The 25,000-nt window shown below is 43.4% G+C and overlaps 1 protein-coding gene and 1 long non-coding RNA gene across 2 annotated transcripts in view; both read left to right on the forward strand.

The window, feature by feature from the left end:
• Positions 1 to 3,415, forward strand: part of LOC121685774 — an 8,583-nt gene extending 5,168 nt beyond the window's left edge. The window contains exons 2-3 of the long non-coding RNA XR_006023435.1: positions 2,479 to 2,484; positions 3,325 to 3,415. This is a non-coding gene — a long non-coding RNA (uncharacterized LOC121685774). The remainder of the gene's footprint in view (positions 1 to 2,478; positions 2,485 to 3,324) is intronic.
• A 7,586-nt stretch (positions 3,416 to 11,001) lies between these two features.
• The window catches only part of LOC121685741 (AT-rich interactive domain-containing protein 5B-like), an 80,576-nt gene continuing 66,577 nt past the window's right edge, over positions 11,002 to 25,000 (forward strand). The window contains exons 1-2 of the mRNA XM_042066476.1: positions 11,002 to 11,126; positions 11,468 to 11,722. Coding sequence (XP_041922410.1) covers positions 11,106 to 11,126; positions 11,468 to 11,722 — 276 coding nt within the window. The 5' untranslated portion in view covers positions 11,002 to 11,105. The remainder of the gene's footprint in view (positions 11,127 to 11,467; positions 11,723 to 25,000) is intronic.

Raw genomic sequence — 25,000 nt, forward strand, 5'->3', positions numbered from 1 at the left:
ACACAGGCTGAAGTCAACCGTAGGTCTGTCGAAGTGCAATATCTTGAATTTCCCCTTGGGGATCAATAAAGTATCTATCTATCTATCTATCTATCTATCTATCTATCTATCTATCTATCTAATAAATATCGAAAGTTATGTAGCCTACAAACACCTGTCTGTTCTACTCATTTCAACTGGTTGCTCAAAACTGCTGAAAAAATCCAAATTCTTTGACATATAGCAACTTTTTTTTTGTAACAGTAACGCAAAAAGTTACTTTCCTTGGTAACGAGTTACTCTTATCATAAAGTAATTCAGTTACTAACTCAGTTAGGAACAAGTAGTGAGTAACTATAACTAATTACTTTTTAAAGTAACATTCCCAACACTGCTTAAATGTCCCTAAAAGACCCCTAATGTTCCTTAAGTCTCACTAACCTTAAATGTCCCTAAAATAACTAAGTCACTGTGCTGTGCAGTATCATTCTGTGTAATGTGAGAGGTATCATCTTAAGTAAGAGTTCATGTGGTGTGTGTGTGTGGGATGTGAGTTCATGTGGTGTGTGTGCGTGTGTGTGATGTGAGTTCATGTGGTGTGTGTGTGTGTGATGAGTTCATGTGGTGTGTGTGTGTGTGTGATGTGAGTTCATGTGGTGTGTGTGTGATGTGAGTTTGTGGTGTGCGTGTGTGGTTATGCAAGTTTATTGATGTACCAGGTTTACACATGTATAGAATTTGAGGAAACAATTGGTAAAAGTATATTATATTGGTAGTCCAGTTTAAACCAAATGAGTTTACAAAGTAGATCATGTGACTATCTCTCTCTCTCTCTCTCTCTCTCACACACACACACACACACACACACACATGCAGGTGTCATAATAAGAAAACTAACAAAATTAAATACTAAATACACTATATAAATTAAATTTAAAAAGTCCAATGTGCTTGAGGGTGATCAAGCATAAGACGCTTGTAGTGACAGGGCCGGGACTGGTGAGGTGCTAAAGGGAGTGAGTGTCATGGTGAAGGTGCAAACAGTAGTCCAACCATAGTCCTTAGTTATGTGTGCATGGCAAGGTGCTCAAGAGAGTGAGTGTCATGGTGAAGGTGCAAAAAGTAGTCCAACATTAGTCCAACAGTCCAACAGTGCAAGAGTAAGGTCTAGAGACCAGCATAAATAATATGGACAAATAGGAGAGTAAAGTGTAATTTAGACAAGGTAGAATAAAAAACTATTTCAGTGCAAGAACAGGTTGAGGTAATAGGGTTATAGGAGTGACAGAGGGAGTGTTACATCAGAGGGAGTGTGACCTTGGAGATGAAAAACAAATACCCCCCCCCCCCCCCCCACACACACACACACATGCACACATGCACACGTGGAAGCAAAGACAAACGCACACACACACACACACAAACAAGTACACACACAAACAATTACACACACAGAAGCAAAGACACAAACACACACAAACCCACACAAACACATACACACACATGCGCACATAGAAGGGAGTCATAGGAAACATTGTTGAACTGTTTGAGACAAAAACATCAAAAGCATCAAAGGCATAAACACACAATGCTTTATTCGTCACATCCATTTCCCAAACACAAATGATTGGGAAAGGAAGGTCATTGCTTAAATTAATCAGGAGCATTGCAAAAATACACAAGCTAATCTAACAGTAATCCACTGAGAGAATCATAATCAAAAATACACAAGCTAATTTAACAGTAATCCACTGAGAGAATCATAATCAAAACACTAGGGGTGGCACGGTTCATGAAAAAAAATCCTCAAAAGTCTCAACAATCGAATATTGGCAGCCTCAGAATATGACCAGACCCTTTCAGTCCATCTTGCCTGTGCCTGGGGCAGGCTGGTGGCAGGTCCTGGGGATGGCAGAGCACTAATACTAGCCACACAAATAAGGCTTGGCACCAAGAGAGATCAGCAAGCCATAAGGAATGTATGGTCAACAAGGTTAGAGGTCAAAGAGAAGCAAATAGATGGAAGTATGGAGAAGGAGATAGAGGATATTCTGTCCGTTCTGAGTGAGAAAAACAAACGAGGCCATGTGAATAAAGCCTAAGGCCAAGATGGTAGAGGCAGCTTGCTTGGTGAACCATGCTCTGGAATGCACTAAAGCTAGAGTAGGGCAGCTTGCTTGGTGAACCATGCTCTGGAATGCACTAAAGCTGCACTTCTTTAGTATTCTTTCGCTTTGTCAGGCTGAGGCTGAGTCTAGTGCTTGTGACTGGGCCAACTCTCCAGGGCAGCGCTAGGGTTAGGCAGGGAGCTGTGGCTCCCTCCAAGGCCCTCGGTTAGGGTTGGGGTTGGGGTTAGGTCTGAGGTGTGGGTGGGTGTTTGCAGGAAGCCTGGGGCCCAGGGCAGCACTAGGGTTAGGCGGGGAGCTGGGCCTATGCTGGATTCAATGTGAGGTTCAGGGTGTGGGCAGTGGAGAGGGTGGGTGTCTGCATGCTGCCCAGGGCCTGGTAGAGCTCTACAGGCCAGTCCTGTGGTCAGAAGACAGCCTGGGCCTGTGCTGGAGTCAGTGTTAGGCTGGGCCTATGCTGGAGTCAGTGTTAGGCTGGGCCTATGCTGGAGTCAGTGTTAGGCCTGGGGTGAGGAGGGTGGTAAGGGAGGAAGTGTGCATGCTGCCCAGGGCCTAGCAGAGCTCTTTGCTGTTGTGATCATATTGCCCAGGGCCTAGCAGAGCTCTTTGCTGTTGTGATCATATTGGAGAATCTTGTCGTACCATTGTTTAAATAACATTCACTTTTATATTCCATGCAGTTCATGTTTTAGTTATTATTCAGCTGATGTTATGTCCAACTTAACAAGGTAATTTTAGGCCAAGTTTGTTGTGTTTATTTCCTTTATCTGTTCAAAATGAATGTTTGTTTGTTAATTTGTCTCAATTATTAATATTTACAATCTTTCTGGGAATATCTTCTACATAAATAAACCAAAAGAAAATTTAGTTTGGTGAAATTTCAGTCCTTAAACTTGTTTACATGGATATGTAAATGTTGAAAATGTAATACACACTCTTAAAGGGATATTCCACCATTTGGGGAATTACACTAATTTTCCACCTCCCCTTGAGTTAAACAATTGAGTTTTACCTTTCCCCAGTTCATCCAGCCGTTCTCTGAGTCTGACTCACAATCAAACGGTCTAATCTGATTCAATGAGTTGGAGCTAAAAGTGTCATGTCTGTAGGCAGCCGCTCCATCTCATGTCTGTAGGCAGAGATGAAGCATCCCTGGAGACGAGCCCCACCACTGTGGTGTCATCCGCAAACTTCACCATGGTGCTGCTGTGATGGACAGGGGAGAGTGGTGTGTGTAGAGGGGGAAGAGCAAGGGACTCAGCACACAGCCCTGGGGGGAGCCGGTACTGAGGCTTAGGGCCATGGATGTGTGGTGGGGAACAGCTGCATCTGCACAGGCTCTTTTGGAGAACAGCCGCATCTGCACGGGCTCTTTTGGGGAACAGCTTTAGTCCAGTTGGCTCTGCCGGACTTGTTCTACATGAACCAACATGGCATTCACTCTGACCCTCTGTGCAGTCAGAGAGAAAGCTTATGCCCCTGCCCACACACACACAGACATACACTCTCCTTATGTTATTCCCCTGCCCACACACACACAGACATACACTCTCCTTATGTTATTCCCCTGCCCAAATAGGGTTTTCCTATTACTGCACATATTTAATGCAAGCACATGATAGTTCCATTAAAGCTTAGTGTTGAACACCTACAGCATACATGGATTATTGGGGCAGTGCAACGCATGTCCAGTAGATGGCAGCACCTGGTTACTGGTGTAGGTGGGCGACTGACCACACAGATATTGGCTGCAGAAAAGTTCCCTCTGCATTGCAGGTAATTTATTTAGAAACAATACATCACAATCAGAAAATAAATGCATTGCTAAAGATCATTCACACAAACAAATTCAAATGAGTGATTACATGGCGTGAGTGGAGTATTCTGGCTGAACTGGAGAGGGAGTGTAGCAGTGGGGAAATAGGAACTGGCACACACACACACACACACACACACACACACACACACACACACACACACACACACATACAGACACACAGACACGCACACACACACACACACACACACACGCACACACACGCACACACACACACACACACAGACACACACAGACACACACACACACACACACACACACACAGACACACACACACACACACACACACACACACACACACACACACAGACACACAGACACACACACACGCACACACACACACACACACACACACACACACACACACACACACACACACACATCAGGCTGTAGTGCGCGTGGACTGGCTCGTTGGGACACAAGCATTACATGCCAACTCTGTGAACATCTGGGCCAGGGCATCTTCCAGGGCATCTTCCAGATGTTACATGAATTCATTTGAAGTGAAGAGAAAGGAAGAAATGAAAAGACAGAAGAGAGAGAGAAAGAGAGAGAGGGGAGGAGAGGAGAAGAGAGGGAGGAGGAGAGGAGAAGGGGAAGAGAGAGAGGAAGAAATGAAAAGACAGAAGAGAGAGAAGAGAGAGGAGGAGAGGAGAAGAGAGAGAGGAGAGGAGAAGGGGAAGAGAGAGAGGAAGAAATGAAAAGACAGAAGAGAGAGAAGAGAGAGAGGAGGAGAGAGAGAGAGAGGAGAGGAGGAGATGAGAAGAGAGAGAGAGGAGAGGAGAAGGGGAAGAGAGAGAGGAAGAAATGAAAGAGAAGAGAGAGAGGAGAAAAGAGAGAGAGAGAGAGAGAGGAGGAGAGGACAAGAGAGAGAGAGGAGAGGGGGAAGGAAAACAGAAATTATTCATTCATTTGGTCCCCAAGAGTTACACTGCGTATTTGGTTCCCAAGAGTGACACTGCGTATTGTCCGAGTGAATGCCATGTTGGTAATCCAGTCAGACTGCAGACTGCTATGATGCCTCTGAAGGAATCATTCATGTAGAACAAGTCCGGCAGAGCCAACTGGACTAAAGCTGTTCCCCAAAAGAGCCTGTGCAGATGCGGCTGTTCCCCAAAAGAGCCCGTGCAGATGCTTTCAAACAATTGCTTTCCGCAATGCTTTTCCACAGAACAACTCTATCAGTTTTTTCAGGAAAGGAGAACTAGATGGGTTAAGCAGATACAAATGCTGAGGTTGCCAGATCTTTACAAAAACACTGACTGTACTGCATGCTGGGGTTCTGTCCAAGCCCTGTGATTACATACATGTTTACAGTTTGTTTCTACAGAGAGAGGCAAGGGACACTCAGAGCACAGACATAGAGCAAGGTTTAGAGCAAAGATGGAGATGAGGGCAAGTCATTTAGGTTCGACAAACTCTGGGCCTCTATGTGCAAGCTCAAAACTGCTGTTCCCATATGGAAATATCACTATGTTCTCTTTAACAGAGAAATAATGATTCCCAAGGGCACAGTTTCAATATTTAACAGCTTAACATGAAGACAGAGTCAGACTTCCGAAGACCTGCTTATTCTATTCTGCTGAACACCTTCCCCACTCTCATCACTTCAATACCGGACAAAACACATCTGTCACCACTAACTTTCTCAATAGAAGCATTCAAGGACTCCACTTACAGAAAACTTGTGATTGCAACATCACTGACCTCCAGAGGGGGCGCCAGAGATGGTCCCTATAATGAGAGTGTTCCTGGAAAGACATCCTATCACAATGGTATGGGCACGTGGCTTTGGCATGAAGCTGTCTGCGCTCGGCCTGGTATTGAGACAGAGGAAAAGTATGTTTTAATGCATTTACTGTAATACTGTAGGTCACACACACACACACACACACCCACACACACACACGCACACACTCTCAGGCTTAGTGTGTTTCTGTGTGAGAGTGTACTGTATCTGTCAACATCCACATCACCGCATCTGTCCATGCGCTTCCCTCTCTTTCCCACACACACACACACACACACACACTCAGTGTGTTTCTGTGTGGGAGTATACGTGCCTCCCTGTCTCTGCCAGCCCCCTCCCACATGAATGAACATCAGATGCTGAGATGCTGATGCACCATCAGATGCTGAGATGCTGACGCACCATCCTGGTCTCCCTGTTCTTTAAAGGCAAAATCAGAGACGGTGTGATGTGAAGCTAGTGTGACTTTGGTTCCTGTGAAGCTAGTGTGACATTGGTTCCTGTGAAGCTAGTGTGAATTTGGTTCTTGTGAAGCTAGTGTGACATTGGTTCCTGTGAAGCTAGTGTGATGTTTGGTTCTTGTGAAGCTAGTGTGATGTTTGGTTCCTGTGAAGCTAGTGTGATGTTTGGTTCTTGTAAAGCTAGTGTGATGTTTAGTTCTTGTGAAGCTAGTGTGATGTTTGGTTCTTGTGAAGCTAGTGTGATGTTTAGTTCTTGTGAAGCTAGTGTGATGTTTGGTTCCTGTGAAGCTAGGGTAGCCGGGTCTAGGGGAGTTGGGAGGTTAGGTGATGGAGTTGGGAGGTTAGGTGATGGAGTTGGGAGGTTAGGTGATGGAGTTTAGCAGTTTATTACTCCCAGATCAGGGAGTGATAAAGAATACCACACCAATTCCATTAAGCATATCATGTATTACTCTTTCCAAAGACTGACCATTGGAGGCGACAGTATGTAGATGATAAAGAGTCATCACTCTGACTCATCTAAAATCACATTCACAAAGACACACACACACACACACACACACACACACACACACACACACACACACACACACACACACACACACACACACCACTCACTAAGGAAGCTCATTCCTAATTGGATTTTGTCAATAAAATGTCTCTTTTTATTAGAGCACATAAGAGAGTCCGACTCCATTATCTAGGGTAGAGGTTGACACAGTTTAGTCGTTCGCACTTCCTCTCCCTCCTCATGCCACCCGTGGTGGGTGGACTGGCCTGTTTAATAAGGGTTTGTGATGACGGATGCTTGAGTGAGGTCAGGTTTCACTATGGTCCAGGGGGCAAGCTGTCCTATGGCAGCCTCTTTAAGGCCATACTGGAGGGTGGCAAAGATTCTAGAACAGAGCTCCTCTAGAACAGAAGATTCTAGAACAGAGCTCCTCTAGAATCTTTGGAGGGTAGTATTTGCGTGAACTCTCTGATTGGAGGACAGCATTTTCTAAGCACATTCTGATTGGAGGACAGTGTTTTCTAAACACATTCTGATTGGAGGACAGTGTTGGCAAGCACTTTTTGTTTGAAAGAGAGGATTGATTAGTATAATTCCTGAGTGAATGAAATCTATCTATCTATCTGCTGTGTGTGTGTGTGTGTGTGTGTGTATCTCCATGCAGGTAGACTACATGTATGTCCTGCTACTGATGCATGCTGTGTGTGTGTGTGTGTGTGTGTGTGTGTGTGTGTGTGTGTATATGTGTGTGTGTGTGTGTGTGTGTGTGTGTGTGTGTGTGTGTGTCCATGCAGGTAGACTGTGTCCTGTTAAGTCAAGTCGGCTTTTATTGTCAATTTCTTTACATGCACTGGTCATACAAAGAATTGAAATTTCGTTTCTTACTTTCCCATGCAGACATAGACATGCTTTAAATACAGACATAGACATACTATGGACATAGCCATAGACAATAAACATTAAATTAAAGTGCAAGACTGAAATATAGAACATGTATGTATCAAAATAGAAATATAGGACATATATATATAAAAAAAAAAATAGAGGTAGTTGTGTTGTATATTTATATAGTCTTAACAGTTACATGAAGTTTGAACTTGTGCTTGTGTGACCTGTATATTTACATTGATATGCAGTATGCAGTAATTTCAAGTATATCAGGCTTGATGTGAAGCAGCAACACGTTAGGCTGCGCAGTCACAGTGCAGTTCCACAGGGCGGTGTTGGGGGGGGGGGGGGTGTTAGGGTAGACAGGATCCTAGTTTCCTAGGTTCCTGGCTGGCTGGTGGGTGGGGGGGGCTGTCAGTGATGGGAGAGTGGGTAGAGTGTTCAGCATCCTGATTGCTTGGTGGATGAAGCTACTTGCCAGTCTGGTGGTGCGGGAGCGGAGGCTCCTGTACCGCTTTCCAGAGGGCAGGAGGCTGAACAGTTCGTGTGCAGGGTGGGTTGTATCCTTGACAATCATTAGTGCTTTGCGGGTGAGGCGGGTGGTGTAAATGTCCTGCAGGGAGGGGAGTGGTGCTCCAATGATCCTCTTAGCTGTGTTAACAGTGCGCTGGAGGGTCTTCCTGTTCTGATCTGTGCAGCTTCCGCCCCACACTGTGATGCTGCTGGAGACGATGCTCTCGATGGTCCCTCTGTAGAATGTAGTCATGACAGGAGGCGTGGTACTTGCCTTCTTCAATTTGCGCAAGAAGTAGAGGCGCTGCTGGGCTTTCTTCGCCAGTGATGCTGTGTTGGTGGTCCAGGAGAGGTCGTCGCTGATGTGCACCCCCAGAAATTTTGTGCTGCTCACTCTCTCCACAGCATCTCCGTCGATGGACAGTGGTGGCAGTTGTTTGTGGCCTCTCTGAAAGTTGACAACAATCTCCTTGGTCTTGCTGACATTTAGCAGGAGGTTGTTGTCTTTGCACCATTTAGCCAGCAGGTCTACTTCTTCTCTGTAGTGAGCCTCATCGCCCTTAGTGATGAGGCCCACCAGTGTTGTGTCGTCCGCAAACTTCACCAGATGGTTGGAGCTGTGAGTGGTTGTACAGTCATGTGTTAGCAGTGTGAAGAGCAGGTACTGATACATGCTGATTACTGATACATGCTGTATGTGTGTGTGTGTGTGTGTGTATGTGTGTGTGTGTGTGTGTGTCTCCATGCAGGTAGACTGTGTCCTGCTACTGATACATGCTGTGTGTGTGTGTGTGTGTGTGTGTATATGTGTGTGTGTGTGTGTGTGTCTCCATGCAGGTAGATTGTGTCCTGTTACTGATGCTGTGTGCCAAAGACATTATAAAAATGCTGATGCCGAGCTGTTCTGAGCTGTTCTGTGCTGATGCACTAGGCTGCTGTGTGTGAATTCAGAGCGGGGCTGCCGCTCGCTGCCCATGCCGGCGCCGTGGCGATGCCGGTGCCGTAGCCATGCCGATGCACTGGCACTCTGGCATGCTGGCACATGGGATGAATATAAACTCACTTTATCAGCTCCTGTTTCAGTCTCGATGGGGGCGTGTGCGTGACCTTACTTAAATTCTGCAGATCCCTCAATATGCATTACATGGCAGAGCTGATACAGATGCAAATGCAATATGTGCTACGGCATAGAAAATTTCCCAGAAACACACACACACACACACACACACACTGGCACACACACATAATATGTGTGCTTTTAAGGTGAGGGTTGTTATTTGATATTTTGAGAGAGCTAGTGTTTAAAAGCAATTCTATAAATGGCAAACAGAGCACAGAGCACAGTCCACCACACACCATCTTGTCCCTACAGTATGTGTCTATAGACACATTGTTCACAGCTCAAGTCAAAGTCAAAGTCAAAGTCTGCTTTATTGTAAATTTCTTCACATGTCAAGACATACAAAGAGATCGAAATTACGTTTCAGCTAGTGTGCTATGCATGATTACAAACCTTACATCTGTATTATGAGGATGCTGAATGTTTAGCCTACAATCGGATGGCTGTAGACAGGCAACTATGGTTTTGAGGATCTTCCCAATTTCAGATATACTTAATTCCCTTCTGTGCTTCTCTCTCTCTCTCTCTCTGTTTGGATCAAGGCTGGGGTTTTATGGGAAACGCACATGTAACTGATGTAGTGATATGTGAGTCGTAACACATGTCCAATACACGTGCGAGTACCTAAATGTTCCATACAGCTGTGTCCAGCAGTGTTAATATTCCTGTGTTGCCTTCATGGATCAATATCAGTGGCGCCTAGAGCTACAGTATAGGACGCGAAGCCTGATGCCATTAAAAATCACTGCCCGAAGCCTTGCAGTCTATCTAAAATTGTTGGACCCTATACATAGTGCATATTGTGTGTGTGCCTTCATGAAAGGTATTTCGGTAATCCACAATCCAAGCACCTCCATTCTCCGCCCCTCCTCCCTGTAAATGACCCATAACAAGGCGCGTAAAAGAACCACAGACGGATTCGGGTCTGCTTTGTAGCGATCGATGGTTTAAGGGGAAATCTACCCCGACATTCTTTGCATTGACGTAATCCACTTTGAAATTCAACCCTCACAATTTGGGCATGCATGTGCACATAGCCATTTCATCTGCGGCAGCTGTACAGCCAACGTTCAACTAATGTATAAAACCATTGATATAGTAAAACAGTTGATGTAAATGTCATCCATCTTCAGTGTAAAACAGTCCGTGTTTGATGTGCGATTGTAAACTGTAACATAGGCTACCCAATGGAGAGGTAGGCTACATGCAAAATAAAGCTGTATCATCTCGATTTAATTTTGTCTGTTCGTCTTTAAATTATTTGAAAATGTGATGCTTTATTTAACTTCAGAATATGCTAACAACCTGCAGCATATCGTTGAACAAATGGGCATGTTTGTTTCTTTTTGGGTTTATTGAGTTCAGATACGATCGTCTGTTTAAAACATATGTTCAATTCTGATTCATAGCTGGCTCAAAATATGCGGAACATAATCTACGCTTCGCAGTCACTGCAGGAAATGTTCTCTCTAGTCAACATAAAGACAGCGTTTACACAGGTCCTGGAAGGGAGATATACTATATTAGAAAAAACTCTAACCTACAGCAGCCTACCCCGAAAATAGAGTGTCATGTCTTGTATGTCATGTCATGTAAGGTGGCCTGTATTGACGCGGACGAGCAGTTGCTATTTCGAGCGCATGTCACTCTTTGATCACTACATAAAGGGAGACTGAAATAATAGCCGAAACGTGTCGCTTGTAAACGGCATATGATCAACTCTGCTGCAAGGCGCATTCCTTGAATTCTGACATGATCGCAGGGCAATTACATAACTGGCCAGCGTTTCATGTGGAGTCAGCAGAGAAGGGAATGCAATATTGAACAAGGAAATATTTTGTGCTTGCAGGACCTTCGGAAATCCATTCAAGCCAACAAGTTTGGAGAGAATGTTGAGTTTAATCAATTCAGAGCGTCGAGATGGAGACCGACTCACTCAAGGTAATGTCATGCAATAAAGGCTACTTTTTTAGTTTCATGTCATAGACAGAGACTATCACGCAGTTAAGCGTGAATTCAAATGATTGTCTACATATAAAAATAATATAGCATGTGTCGCAATTATTAATCATGTACATTTGTACATTTGCCAATACATCACTTTATGTCTGTTTTTCATCTCTTTCAATGGTTAAATTTTTCGTGCCATGTCAAGTCTATAAACAAAAGCTGATATATTCAACCTCAATCTTTGAAAATAACCATGAATTAGACTATAGATAGGATATTATTTTGGTTATAAATGAATTGATAGATTTTCTACTCCCTCTGTTGCTCTACAGTGGGTAGGCTCATCTTGTGGTTTGCACGGACCGTACATTTTCTACAAGGCTTTTAAATTTGATCGGGACGGAAAAGCGCGGATCTTGTCCCTGGGTGACTTTTTCCTTGTCAGATGCACGCCGGAGGACCCGATTTGCATAGCGGAGCTACAGCTGCTGTGGGAAGAACGGACCACTAAGCAGCTCTTGTCCAGCTCCAAACTTTACTTCCTGCCCGAAGACACCCCTTCGGGTCGGACAGTCAACCACGGAGAGGTGACTATGATTGATTGTCTTTTTAAAACTACAGCAATATGCCTGTTAGCCTACTATTACCGCAGTGTTGTTGATTATGTTTGTCGGGGAGATAAGGAGTGATTGCGTCAAAATAGCCGCTGTAACATCCAGGTAACCACACTGCAATCAATTGTTCTTGTTGGTACTATCTATATCCCTATGCTTTTTTGGAACCTGATGACCTAATTAGTTATGGCTATTTCTCCTTGTTGCTGGTGTCTATTCGCGCGTGTTGCTGCGCGCGCGTGTATCAGCATTCGGATGTGTGTCATTGTCGAGGTTTGCCTTTACGACCGCCTCTTGATAACCCACGGGACGGAAATAACAGGATAAATGCCAACATGCTGTGAGACTGCAAACAGAGATAGTAACATGACAGCCAGCTGATAGAGGTGCTAATTTGCCCAGCTACACCTCCATGTAGGCTACACGGCCATCGACCGCGACGAGGAACCTGGGGTAGCCTACATTACTGTATTACTAGGTTGTAGTTCGAAAGGGCCATTAGGTAATAAACAGATGATCAATGACTGGCCTGTTATAGTCTCAACAAAACTGATATCAGATGTATGTCCTATATATAGGGTATACACGTTGGACCTCTATCTTCTGTAGGCTATCGTATCCTTTGTCTGTATTTGTGCACGTCAGCAGAGATTCTGTAGTGGATAAAGATTGTGTAAACGTTGGGTTTTCATGCCAGAGGAGATAAATCTATTTTTGTGCCTTGATGTTGGTCCTGCACACTCAGCAAGGACAGCTGGCGCGTTACAGTGCGTAAACGTATCAAACAGCCGCTTCCTTTATTCTGTAAGGATGTTTCATGTAAGAAGATTTCTTAACCCTGTTCTCGTCATCATATACTAGGAATTGATCGAGTTTATGCATCGTCGGTCAGCTATGTAAAGTACAGTATGTCACTCAAAAAGTTAAACAGTCCCGCCCGCACTCTCCCGTCCGCAACTCCATATTTGTTAGGGGTTTGGCAGAAGGTCACATGTAGACAGAACCAAGGAAACAGATTACTATCTGTCCCGTGAATGGCCTTCATCACTTTAACTGATATCAATTCAAATGCTAAATGTAAACCAGCGATGTGAGCTCAATTGTTTTGGGAACCAAATACTTCTGTTTAAAGCAAGAAGTCAGTGAAATGCCACAAATGCCCTTAAGCCAGCTAGCACACTGTAATTGCTAGGCACAGATTTGCACGCCATTCCATAGAATCAGTATGAAGCATGTTAGTTCATAGTTGTTATGACACAGAGTTCCTGAGAACAGCCTACAGTGAGAAAATCAAGCTGTGGAATGTATGGGCTGCTTTAGTTGGGCTGGTGGTTTTCCTGTTGTGATTAATCATTGAACTCAGGATACTATATGAGTGTACATTATCCTCAAACTTGACTGTTAACATTTATCCGAACAATGTGTAGGCCCATGTGGGTATGCATGCACACTGACACTGAGTCTCACAAGACTATTAAGACTATTAAGACAACACTATTAAGACTACAACTATTTCACTACTAGTTGTACACCGTTATAACTGTGTATGTGACAAATAAATATCTCATTCCCATCTCATGCCCATTCTTTACCCATGCATAAGTGTAGCTTGCTTGTCCTGCATACTTTATTTACACTGTTTGACTCCTCCTGCCCCTCCCCTCTTGGCAAGACTGGCCAAGCTAATTACCCACAGAGAGAGACCCAAGCGTTGAATCGCACTGAGGAATGAGCTGTGCTGAGCGAATCGTTTTTGCAGTCATTTTTTCTCTCTCTCTCTCTGCCTAGGTTGCTGGGAACCTGTTCCCCCCCTGCTAATAATGTCAACAGTGCAGAAAGGCTTTGCATTGTTCCGCTAATTGCTTAGACATGCTGTATTTGATGACCCAGTTTCTCTACAAATTGGCTTTCTCTCTCTGGCGCCCCTTCATATAGCGCATATGACTAGCTGGCTGTCAGGCCTCAGTGGTGGGCAGGAATTCATGAACACACTGGCGGCCGAGGCAAGCCAAGAGCCTCTCCTGTGTGCAGGGATCAGGAGGCTGTCCTGTGTGCAGGAATCAGGAGGCTGTCCTGTGTGCAGGGGTCAACCAATTATCGGCCTGGCCGATTATTAGGGCCATTTTTTCGGTCATTTCGGTCATTCGGTCATTTTTTCCACCGATAAGCCGATATTGAAATGGATAAAGAATGAAACGCGCTACTTTGTCTGTAAAGCGTCTCTCACTCCCTGAATTTGCTACTCTGTGGTCAAGAGCATTGTCCCGCCTACTACACCGTCTGATTTGTTAGTTAGCACGAATGCAGCCAATCAGGATCGAAGACTGAACACAGACAAAGTTTAGGATTCTCACTGGCAGACTAGGCTTCAGCTGTAGCCTACGTAGGTAAGGAAGGTAGCCTACATTGCTGAAGTTGCAGTGAATCACAATCATCTACACTGAAGTTACAAAAACACCACTTTGTAAGCTATTGTCTCTTTGATCCAGATCAATAAGTAAAGCACCCACTTCCTTCATTTAGCGAATTCCCGATTGATGCACGTTACTGATGCTGTTTACTAGTTATCCCACAAACTCGGGTGCTGCGCGTCGGGAGTTCTCTGCCTCCGCCTCGTTCGTTAATTGTGAATAACGGGACACCTCGGCGGACATAGTACAGACAAGTCCTAAATTATGCGATAGCGAACGTCAAAAAGTCTAATTGCTCCTTTTTGAAACAGACTGTCAGAAAAGACTACATGCACCCAGGGCCAACCGTAATTTAATCCGACCTGAACAAAATCGCGTCCTGAGCTGGCTATTAACGTGCCTTTTAGGCTCTCAAAAGTGTAGCTTATAGCCTACACATGGACACAAATTGCATGCTTAAATAGCCTAAGAACTATTTTAAAACTGTTTTGTTAAACTATTCAACCATAACACTTGCCATCACACATGCACCTCTCCCTCTCCCTCTCTCGTGCACTCACACACACGATGGCAAAGCATCCTCTTTGTGACAGGTCCCTTAACAAGCACATAGCCCATTGTGCAGGCCTACTCTATGAAAATAATTGCTATCACTCAGCTCTTGGATTAACATGATACACAGGATTTACACTTGCAAAGTGATGCAAGTTGATAGACAATTGTGTATCAAAAGAAGAAAGAAAAGTTTGCATAATTAAAAGATTTTGAATTAAATTTTTGCAGCATATAGCCTTTACTATCTACCCCCCTTTTTGACAACTGACATATCGGTTTTACATATCGGTTATCGGCCTCCTGTTTTGGTAATAATTGATATCGGTATCGGCCCTGAAAAAAACATCGGTCGATTCCCTAGTGTGCAGGAATCCGGAGGCTCCAGAATCTGCAGTTGGTCGTTTATTACATCAGATGTTTTCCATCCCTGCCCACTGCCCAGACCAGTTGTCGTTTCTCTTTCGCTGCAAAAACAAGTCCTGACCTCTCCTCTCTCCCATGGCACGGCTCCAGGACTCCGCTGCTGTTGGCCACGGTCCATGCTCCATATACCAAACTCAAACTCTAATGTGTTTACATATGGTCCACACCCCATATACCAAACCCATATGGTCCACACCCCATATACCAAACTCACTCTTAATGTGTTTACATATTTATCAGCTTATTCAGCTAGGCCAAAGACAGAGCTGTAGAGAGAGAGAGAGAGAAAGAGAGAGATAATGTAGATAGATAGATAGATAGATAGATAGATAGATATAGAATGAGAGGTATAGACCCTTTCAACAATAAAAACAAAAACAATGCTTGAACGTTCTATTTGGGCCCCAATCTACTTCCTCTGCATTAAGATAACATATGGAATGTTAAAAAAGGAAATCTTGTGGGGCCAACTATGATGCTGATAATGGAACTCTCTTGAAAGGGTCCATAACAATAGATACATAGATAGATAGAGAGAGAGAGAGAGCAACATTCATTAACCCATAGTGATAAACCTGCAGGCAAATGTTGTCCCAGATTAAATAAGGACATTGTCTTGTGTTAACACACTGTGAATGTCATTGAGCATGAATGGTCCTTACCAAGAATGAATGTAAATTATTAACAGATTCGGAGTAGCTGTATCCTCCCTCTCTCCTTCCTCTCTCCTCTCCTTCCTCTCCCCCCTCTCTCTCCCTCTCTCTCTTTCTCCTCCCTCTCTCCTCTCGTCTGCTTTTCCTCTCCATGGTATCCATAACACCCTTGATGAAACTGCTCCTGAGGTGAAGATGCTGTAGTTCCCTTCGTACCTGTCCTAACCCATGTGTCCTGTGTCCTACCCTTCATATCCTGTCCTACCCCATGTGTCCTAACCCATCTGGCCTGTGTCCTACCCTACATGTCCTGTCCTAACCCATGTGTCCTAACCCATCTGGCCTGTGTCCTACCCTACATGTCCTGTCCTAGCCCATGTGTCCTAACCCATGTGTCCTGTGTCCTACCCTTCATGTCCTGTCCTAACCCATGTGTCCTGTGTCCTACCCTTCATATCCTGTCCTACCCCTTGTGTCCTAACCCATGTGTCCTGTGTCCTACCCTACATGTCCTGTCCTAACCCATCTGTCCTACCCCTTGTGTCCTAACCCATGTGTCCTACCCTACATGTCCTGTCCTAACCCATGTGTCCTGTGTCCTACCCTACATGTCCTGTCCTAACCCATGTGTACTAACCCATGTGTCCTACCCTACATGTCCTGTCCTAACCCATGTGTCCTACCCTTCATGTCCTGTCCTACCCTCATTTCCTTGATCTTTCCTTGATCTAAAAGAAATAAGCCCAGCGTCATCTGATACTGCAAACCTGAAGAGGGTAAATCAATATTTACCCCCCCCCCCCCCCCCCCAGTGTTCTGCAGCTTCACCAGCGAGGGATTCCCCCCCCCCCCCCCCAGTGTTCTGCAGCTTCAACAGCAAGGGATCCCCCCCCAGTGTTCTGCAGCTTCAACAGCGAGGGATATAACTATTGTTCTCCAGGACTCAGCATTTGCATTAGCTGATGAGAGTTGATCTGCACAGCATGTCCCATTTCAGGAACACATTATGTTGTTGCTCCTGGCATGCAGAAAAAGGACTGTTGCCGAGATTAATTTGGCTCTCTGTATAGATAGAGATCTGTTCTCCCTCTAATACCGATGCAGAAGCTTAATATTTAAGAGTGAAACATGACACTGAGGGCCAGATGTACGTATATTTGCGAACGTAGTGTTATCAGCGCCGTGGACACACCGCAGATTGTGAACGCTGTCAGACCCAAGTTTCCGTCGTATTTATCAATCGTTCAATCCTTAGTGTAAACTGCGCCTAATTCTGCCTTTCTCCGCCCATAAACGCAATTTACGAACGTCCACAACTGAATGGCAGCGCCTACATACAAGCGCAGTTGCATGAAGTTAACTGATGACAACATTAAAAAGAATCAAACGTTTAGGATCATGAAATAATACCATACATGATAAGATGTAAACAAGCAGGGAGATAATGAAGATCAGTAGTTCTACTCAAACTACTTGTGCACATAGGCTATGGAAGATTGGTCAAATCTAGCAAGTAGGAAAGTTTAGGTGAATGACGTGAAAGTGAAAGTAAGACATTCGAAAGGCCAATGAAAGTTAAGGTTGCTTTTGGTAGTACAAATACTTTCACCACAAAAACTGGTGCTCTAAATAGTGATTCTGTTGTCTTTGAAAGGTTCTCTTATTGACGCATTGAACTGCAATTTGGATTAACACCTGCTTTTACAAGGCGGAAGTATTTAGGCGCAGAATAGATATGCGCTTTCAGGAGCAGTCTTAGTACATACCGCAGAATACATACTTAGGCGCTCTTTACTCTTCCCCTCCCATCTCTTTACGCTAAATTCCCACTTTCCCCTGGATCCTCCCATGAATGCATATGTATGACATGACAAACGCAATCTGCCACTTTCAGCTCCCGCGACAAGCAGTTTGCGCTTTTACATCATTGCGGCCTGTTTGTACATACCTCGCAATGATTTTACACGCACATTGCGAAACAAATACGCCTGAAGTGGGCGCAAAAGCGTTAGTACATCTGGCCCTGAGAACTGATACGGATATCAATTGATAAGGTAGATAGATTGTTGTGGAAGTATTTTCTACAGCATGTGAATGAATGAAGACTACTGGAATTCTTTTGTAAAGACTATGTTGATGCCAGTGGACACAGTTGGTGTAATATGGAATGAAATGTGCTGGTTGCTGTGGTAACTGCGTTTATGTTTCACTTTGTGTAGCATCATCAGTCAGGCTTGTGTCTGCCTGGAGAGCACAGTGTGTGTGTGTGTGTGTGTGTGTGTGTGTGTGTGTGTGTGTGTGTGACAACTGAAGTGTTCCATTGGTGGAGTATAAAAATAGTTTTTGGAAGACTGGTCTAATTATTTTGAGTGTGCACAGTGCTTTTGTGTCTGGTGTAGCCAGTTGAATTGATTATAGTGGACGCTGATTGTCGTAGCAGACGCTCCGAGAACGGAATGCTTAGTGCGCATGTTGTAGCCCGGCTGTTATGGACCAGTATTTATTTTAAATAACCAATAATAAGAGAAAAAGTATCATGGCTTTAATATTGTTCACACCGTTCCCTGTTTTAAAATATTATGTTGTTTTTATATTTGTATGTTGCTTTGGACAAAGGCGTCTGCCAAATCCCATAACCATAACCATAAAATTGAATCTTAAATCTCTTTCTTTTAAATATCATGTTCAATACCTGCTTGGCTGTTGGTGGTGAGTGTTTGTGAGCATGTGTGTGAGTGACCTTGTTCTTGGATTACATCAGTGAAACTACAGGGCATAAAATGATGACAGTGCACGTCTATTGGCACACACAGGACACATAACCCAGAGACTCACTGCACACAGGACACATAACCCAAACAGGACACTAACCCACACAGGACACATAACCCAAACAGGACACATTACCCAGAGACTCACTGCACACAGGACACTAACCCAAACAGGACACTAACCCACACAGGACACATAACCCACACAGGACACATAACCCACACAGGACACATAATCCAGAGACTCACTCCAAACAGGACACATAACCCACACAGGACACATAACCCAGAGACTCACTCCAAACAGGACACATAAGCCAAACAGGACACATAACCCACACAGGATACTTAACCCAGAGACTCACTCCAAACAGGACACATAACCCACACAGGACACATAACCCACACAGGACACATAACCCAAACAGGAAACATAATCCAGAGACTCACTCCAAACAGGACACATAACCCACACAGGACACATAATCCAGAGACTCACTCCAAACAGGACACATAACCCACACAGGACACATAACCCAGAGACTCACTCCAAACAGGACACATAACCCACGCAGGACACATAACTCAGAGACTCAATCCAAACAGGACACATAACCCACACAGGACACATAACCCAGAGACTCACTCCAAACAGGACACATAACCCACACAGGACACATAACCCACACAGGACACATAACCCAAACAGGACACATAACCCAGAGACTCACTGCACACAGGACACATAACCCAAACAAGACACATAACCCAGAGACTCACTGCACACAGGACACATAACCCAGAGAATGCAGAGAATGTTAGAATACTGAAGCACTGCAACGTTGTGAATCAAGCACTGGATTTTACACATACACACACACACACCCTCAAACACACACACACACACACACACACACACCCTTGAACACACACACACACACACACACACACACACACACACACACACACACACATACACACACACACACTCAAACACACACACACTCAAACACACACACACACACACACACACACACACACACACCCTCGAACACACACACACACACACACATACACACACACACACAAACACACTCAAACACACACGCACACACACCCATGCACACTATTTTGTATGTTTGTTGTATTACAATATTATTATCCACCGGCATGTGGATGGTGTTTATTAGGCCGCAGAAGGAGAAGAGAAACAACGGGCTCTTATAAAATTGGAGTGTTGCTTCACTCTGGACTTTTGTGATGGGTGTGTGTGTGCGAGTGCGTGTGCGTGTGCGTGTGCGTGTGCGTGTGTGTGTGTGTGTGTGTGTGTGTGTGTGTGTGTGTTTGTGTGTGTGTGTGTGTGTGTGTGTTTGTGTCTGTGTGTGTGTGTGTGTGTGTGTTTGTGTGTGTGTGTGTCTGTGTGTGTGTGTGTGTGTCTGTGTGTGTAAGAGATGTCCACATCTGCCCAGCAGCCACTTGCCTGGCTACCTAACAAGCCTGCCGGTCTTGCACATACATACACACACACACACACACACACATACACACACACACCTCTGGCTTTGTTTAAAATAAAATAAAATGTATCATGGCTTTAAAATTTAATCTTCAATCTCTCTCTTTTAAATATGATTTTCAGCTCATAACAAGGATCAGAGCAGTGATGGTGTGTGTGTGTGTGTGTGTGTGTGTGTGTGTGTGTGTGTGTGTGTGTGAGATGGCGCTATTTTGGAGGGGGGGGGGTTGTGTGGATTGATAGGATTGTGATGCTTGGCGTGATGTTTTGGCACAGTCGTTATTGCCCCCTCTCCTGCACAGCTCTCTAGCTCTCCATCCCACCTGCCTAGGCGTTATTGCCCCCTCTCCTGCCCAGTCGTTATTGCCCCCTCTCCTGCCTAGTCGTTATTGCCCCCTCTCCTGCCCAGTCGTTATTGCCCCCTCTCCTGCCCCGCTCTCCAGCTCATTTGCCCAGACAAACCCAGCCACTGCCAGCTGTTGTAGCACATAGAACTATAATGTTTATGCACACTAAAGCATATTTAGGACTATAATGTTTATCTAAAGCTTATATGTTGTGTTTACTGTGTTATGTGAATGTGTGTTCACGTGTGCTAAACCTGGCAGTCGTAACCTTAAAGGGGAAATCCGGTGTGAAATGGATTTTGGATATGCTTAGCATGATAGCGAGTTCGAACGTTCGTTGGGGAGCAAAAAACGCTAATCCGATGCATTCTAAACTAGCCTGTTGCTAGCTAAATGCTAACACTGGTAGTGATAGGGCATTTTTCATGGTAAAAAGATTGCTAATTTTAAACCAATTACGAGGCCCAAAGTAGCTCGACATTTCTCTGGTAGTATAATGAGGTTCCTAACATATAAAACGATGCATTGACAACTTTGTAAATGTACAGATAGTTTATTAAAAAGGACTGTATACAATAATACCTTGAGTCGTTTGCCGACGGCGCCATCTTGAAATGAAGTCCCTACAACACAGATCTTGCGTGTTTTTGACCGAATTACTTACTTTAAAGTACTTCCGTCAAAACATGCGAGATCTGTGTTGATTCAAGATGGCTGGATTGAGCAAGCCAATCATGTTTTACTGTGTGGTCTTTCTGTAGAGGCATCTTTTGTGGGTGATTACGGGCACTGCAACCAGTTGCACCACAGCACCCCCAAATACTGAACCCCGTCTTCTGAATCAAATACTGAACCCGTCTTCTCTGAATCAAATGCTCAGTTGCCTGAACACATTTCTTGAATCGATCACTCTTTTGGCAGGACCATAAACAGTTTTTCACATATAAAAAACATTTTGCAAATCTCATAGACTCTTTTTCTAAAACTCTAAACACATTCTCATGCAATACAACACATTTTGCATTGTGATGCGCTTGTGATGCATTATGGGAAGCACAAGTGGCAAAAGGTAAACACAACGTCATACGTTAAACACAACAACTCAAAATTGATCACGCTTGTTTAAAATGATTTAACACGACCAATATAAGCTAGTTTACAGTTTTTTCTGATTGCTTAAGCACATTTTTTGTAACTATGGCTTTTTTTTGCAAAACTCTACACACAAATGGCAAAACCTCTCACCCAATCAGCAAAACATTGTAGTTCTCTTGCAAAAGCTAACACACCTTGCTTAACTCTTCACACCTTCGTAAAAATGGTGTTTTCGTATCTAACAGTAAACACAAGCCATCACAATAGTAAGCACACAATGTGCCAACAACACACTGATGGTATGAATAAAAAACACATCTGGCTTTTGCTTTCTCTGTGCACAAGGTAGACTATGTCAGTTTGAGGTCATACTTTTGTCATAGTTCTGTAAACATACAGGGATCCCAACTTCAAGTACTAGTGTTTATTTACACACATCAAAACAAACACAAGTGTGTTTTTCCAAGTCAAAACACAAAATAGCATTTCACTGAGACAAAACAAATCAGTCTACATCGGGTCGTCTCTCTCAAAATTCTGTCTACATCACATGCAATGTCCTAGTCCAAGGCACCGGGAAAAATATATTCTGGAATGACGTATCCAGGCCTGACATGACAATATCCCCACATGTAGACTGTTTTTTTCTCTTCTCACTCTTCCTGCTCACTCCATCGTACCCATTTTACATTACCTGTGGCTTATTTATAGTGCTGATTGCAAAGTGAACTAATTATCTAAAACAGTTTTCACATGAGAAAGTGTGCCAGAGAGTTGGCAAAATAGTGTAAATAATAGCCATTGTGCCTACAGTTGTGCAAAGTGTGTGTTACAAAATTGCAAACTGAGTGCAAAGCAGTGTTTGTGCTTTTAGTTTTGCGAACTCAGTGAGTGGTTTTGCCATTTGTGTGTAGAGTTTTGCAAAAAAAGCCATAGTTACAAAAAATGTGTTTAAGCATTCAGAAAAAACTGTAAATAGGTTGCAGATAGACAGAAACTATCAGTGAGGGATAAGAGTGCATTGTAGTCTGTAGACCAGGGGTGGGCAAACGCTGAGCATTTCATTTGGTTATCAGGCTGCTCGCTATTTTTTTCCTGCGATAGAGACGACGTTGGTTAGCTTTACTGCAAACTGCTTTTCACTCTCCTTAGAGAACGTTTACAATGTCAATGTCAAAACATCATGTTAAATAGAGATAACATCATGTAACTCTTAGTTATCTCCTTTGCAGCAGATCTAACGTGAACATGCGATCCATTTAATTGGGAACGCGTCTGCACTCACGAAAGGGGGAGAGAGACGCAGGTTCCAGCTGGCTTGTCATTGTTGATAATTGATATCTCCTTCTTATAAGAAACTTTTAAAAGGAAATCATGAAGGCAGCAGTAGTTCCCACTACTGACCATTTAAAAAGTGTGAGAGGGCCGTACCGTAGCAGGCAGAAGATCATTGAGAAATAAACGTGAATTAAAGCGACAGTGCACAATTTATACATTTGTTAATTGTTATTTTTAAGCAATTCATATTTTAAAAGAAATATTTTGTCATACTAAATTATAGGCTATAAAAAATGTATGTGTGTGTTGTGGGGGGGGGGTTGTTGTGCGGCCCGCCGGACAATTTTCAAAACCCAGTGTGGCCCTTGAGCCAAAAAGTTTGCCCACCCCTGCTGTAGACTTTTCTGTGCTTCTCATTTACAGTACGTAAATGCCTGTCTTTTCCAGTATAGGTTTTCACAATTGCTAAAACACATTTTTTGAAACCTTCCACCCTTTTCTCAAAACTGTAAAACACGAACCCCCATTCTGAATTATGTTTACTGGATTTAGAGTAAATGTTGAATCCACTGAGTTATGAAATATTCTTTGCTTTGTTTTGTTATGTTTTTTAGATGCATTTACTGTATTGTAAACAATTAACATTTCTCCTGGAGCTATATGCCCTAACCTGAACACTGTGTTTTTCAGTTCTGCAGAGGTTGTCAAAGGTTTTGTGAATGTAATTTGAGATTTGAGGTTTGATACAGTTTTGTGAAAAGATTAAAAAATGTGTTTTAGCAGTTGTGGAAAAACTGTAAACTATTACAGTTTTTTCTGAATGCTTAAACACAACCGTGATTCTTATAGCACAATTTCTAAAACTATTAATACTTATAGCAAAACCACGCAAAACTAAAAGCACAAACACTGCTTTGCACTCAGTTTGCAATTTTGTAACACACACTTTGCACAACTGTAGGCACAATTCACTGCACAGCACTCTTTTTGCGGAACTGTAAACACAATTCATGCTTTACACTTAATTTCCAAATGATCAACACACTCCTAGCAAATATATACGCATGTATGGCTATTATTTTCACTATTTTGCCAACTCTTTGGCACACTTTCTCATGTGAAAACTGTTTTAGATAATTAGTTCACTTTGCAATCAGCCTAAGCACTATAAATAAGCCACAGGTCATGTACAATGGGTACAATGGAGGGAGCAGGAAGAGTGGGAAGAGTAAGAATTAGAGGAGGCTGAAGAATAGGACGTGGAGGTGAAGAAGTAGGAGGAAGAAGAGGATGTGGAGGTGAAGAAGTGAGAGGGAGAGGATGACAAGGACGAGGAGGTGAAGTTAGAGGAAGAGGACAAAGAGGAGCAAGAGGAGGATGAGGAGGGGAAGAGGAAGGGTAAGAAGAGTAAGAAATAGCCCTTTTACAGGCAAAAAAATCAGTCTACATGTGGGGATATTGTCATGTCAGGCCTGGATACGGCATTCCAGAATATATTTCCCCCGGTGCCTTGGACTAGGACATTGCATGTGATGTAGACATTTTTTTGAGAGAGACGACCCGATGTAGACTGATTTGTTTTGTCTCAGTGAAATTGTTGTTTTGTGTTTTGACTTGGAAAAACACACACACACACACACACAAACACAAACACATACACATACACATACACATACACATACACATACACATACACACACACACACACACACACATACACACACACACACACATACACACACACACACACACACACACACAAACACAAACACAAACACATACACATACACATACACATACACATACACATACACATACACACACACATACACACACACAAACACATACACATACACATACACACACACACACACACACACACACACACATACACATAAATCCAACTAGTTTACATCGTTATGGTTATTATTTGTACTGGACTATAGAGAGGGAGGTGAGTTTGTGTGACTGTCTCTGGGCTTCTGTGATGTTCCTGTTTATAGTATGTTTATAGTGGAGTATATATGATATGTTCAGTATGTGATGTTCCTGTTTATAGTATGTTTATAGTGGAGTATATATGATAAGTTCAGTATGTGTGGTGTTGTTTATAGTATGTTTATAGTGGAGTATATATGATAAGTTCAGTATGTGTGGTGTTGTTTATAGTATGTTTATAGTGGAGTATATATGATTAGTTCA

The sequence above is a fragment of the Alosa sapidissima genome, chromosome 16 (genome assembly GCF_018492685.1).
Source record: "Alosa sapidissima isolate fAloSap1 chromosome 16, fAloSap1.pri, whole genome shotgun sequence".
In the NCBI taxonomy this organism is placed as follows: domain Eukaryota; kingdom Metazoa; phylum Chordata; class Actinopteri; order Clupeiformes; family Clupeidae; genus Alosa; species Alosa sapidissima.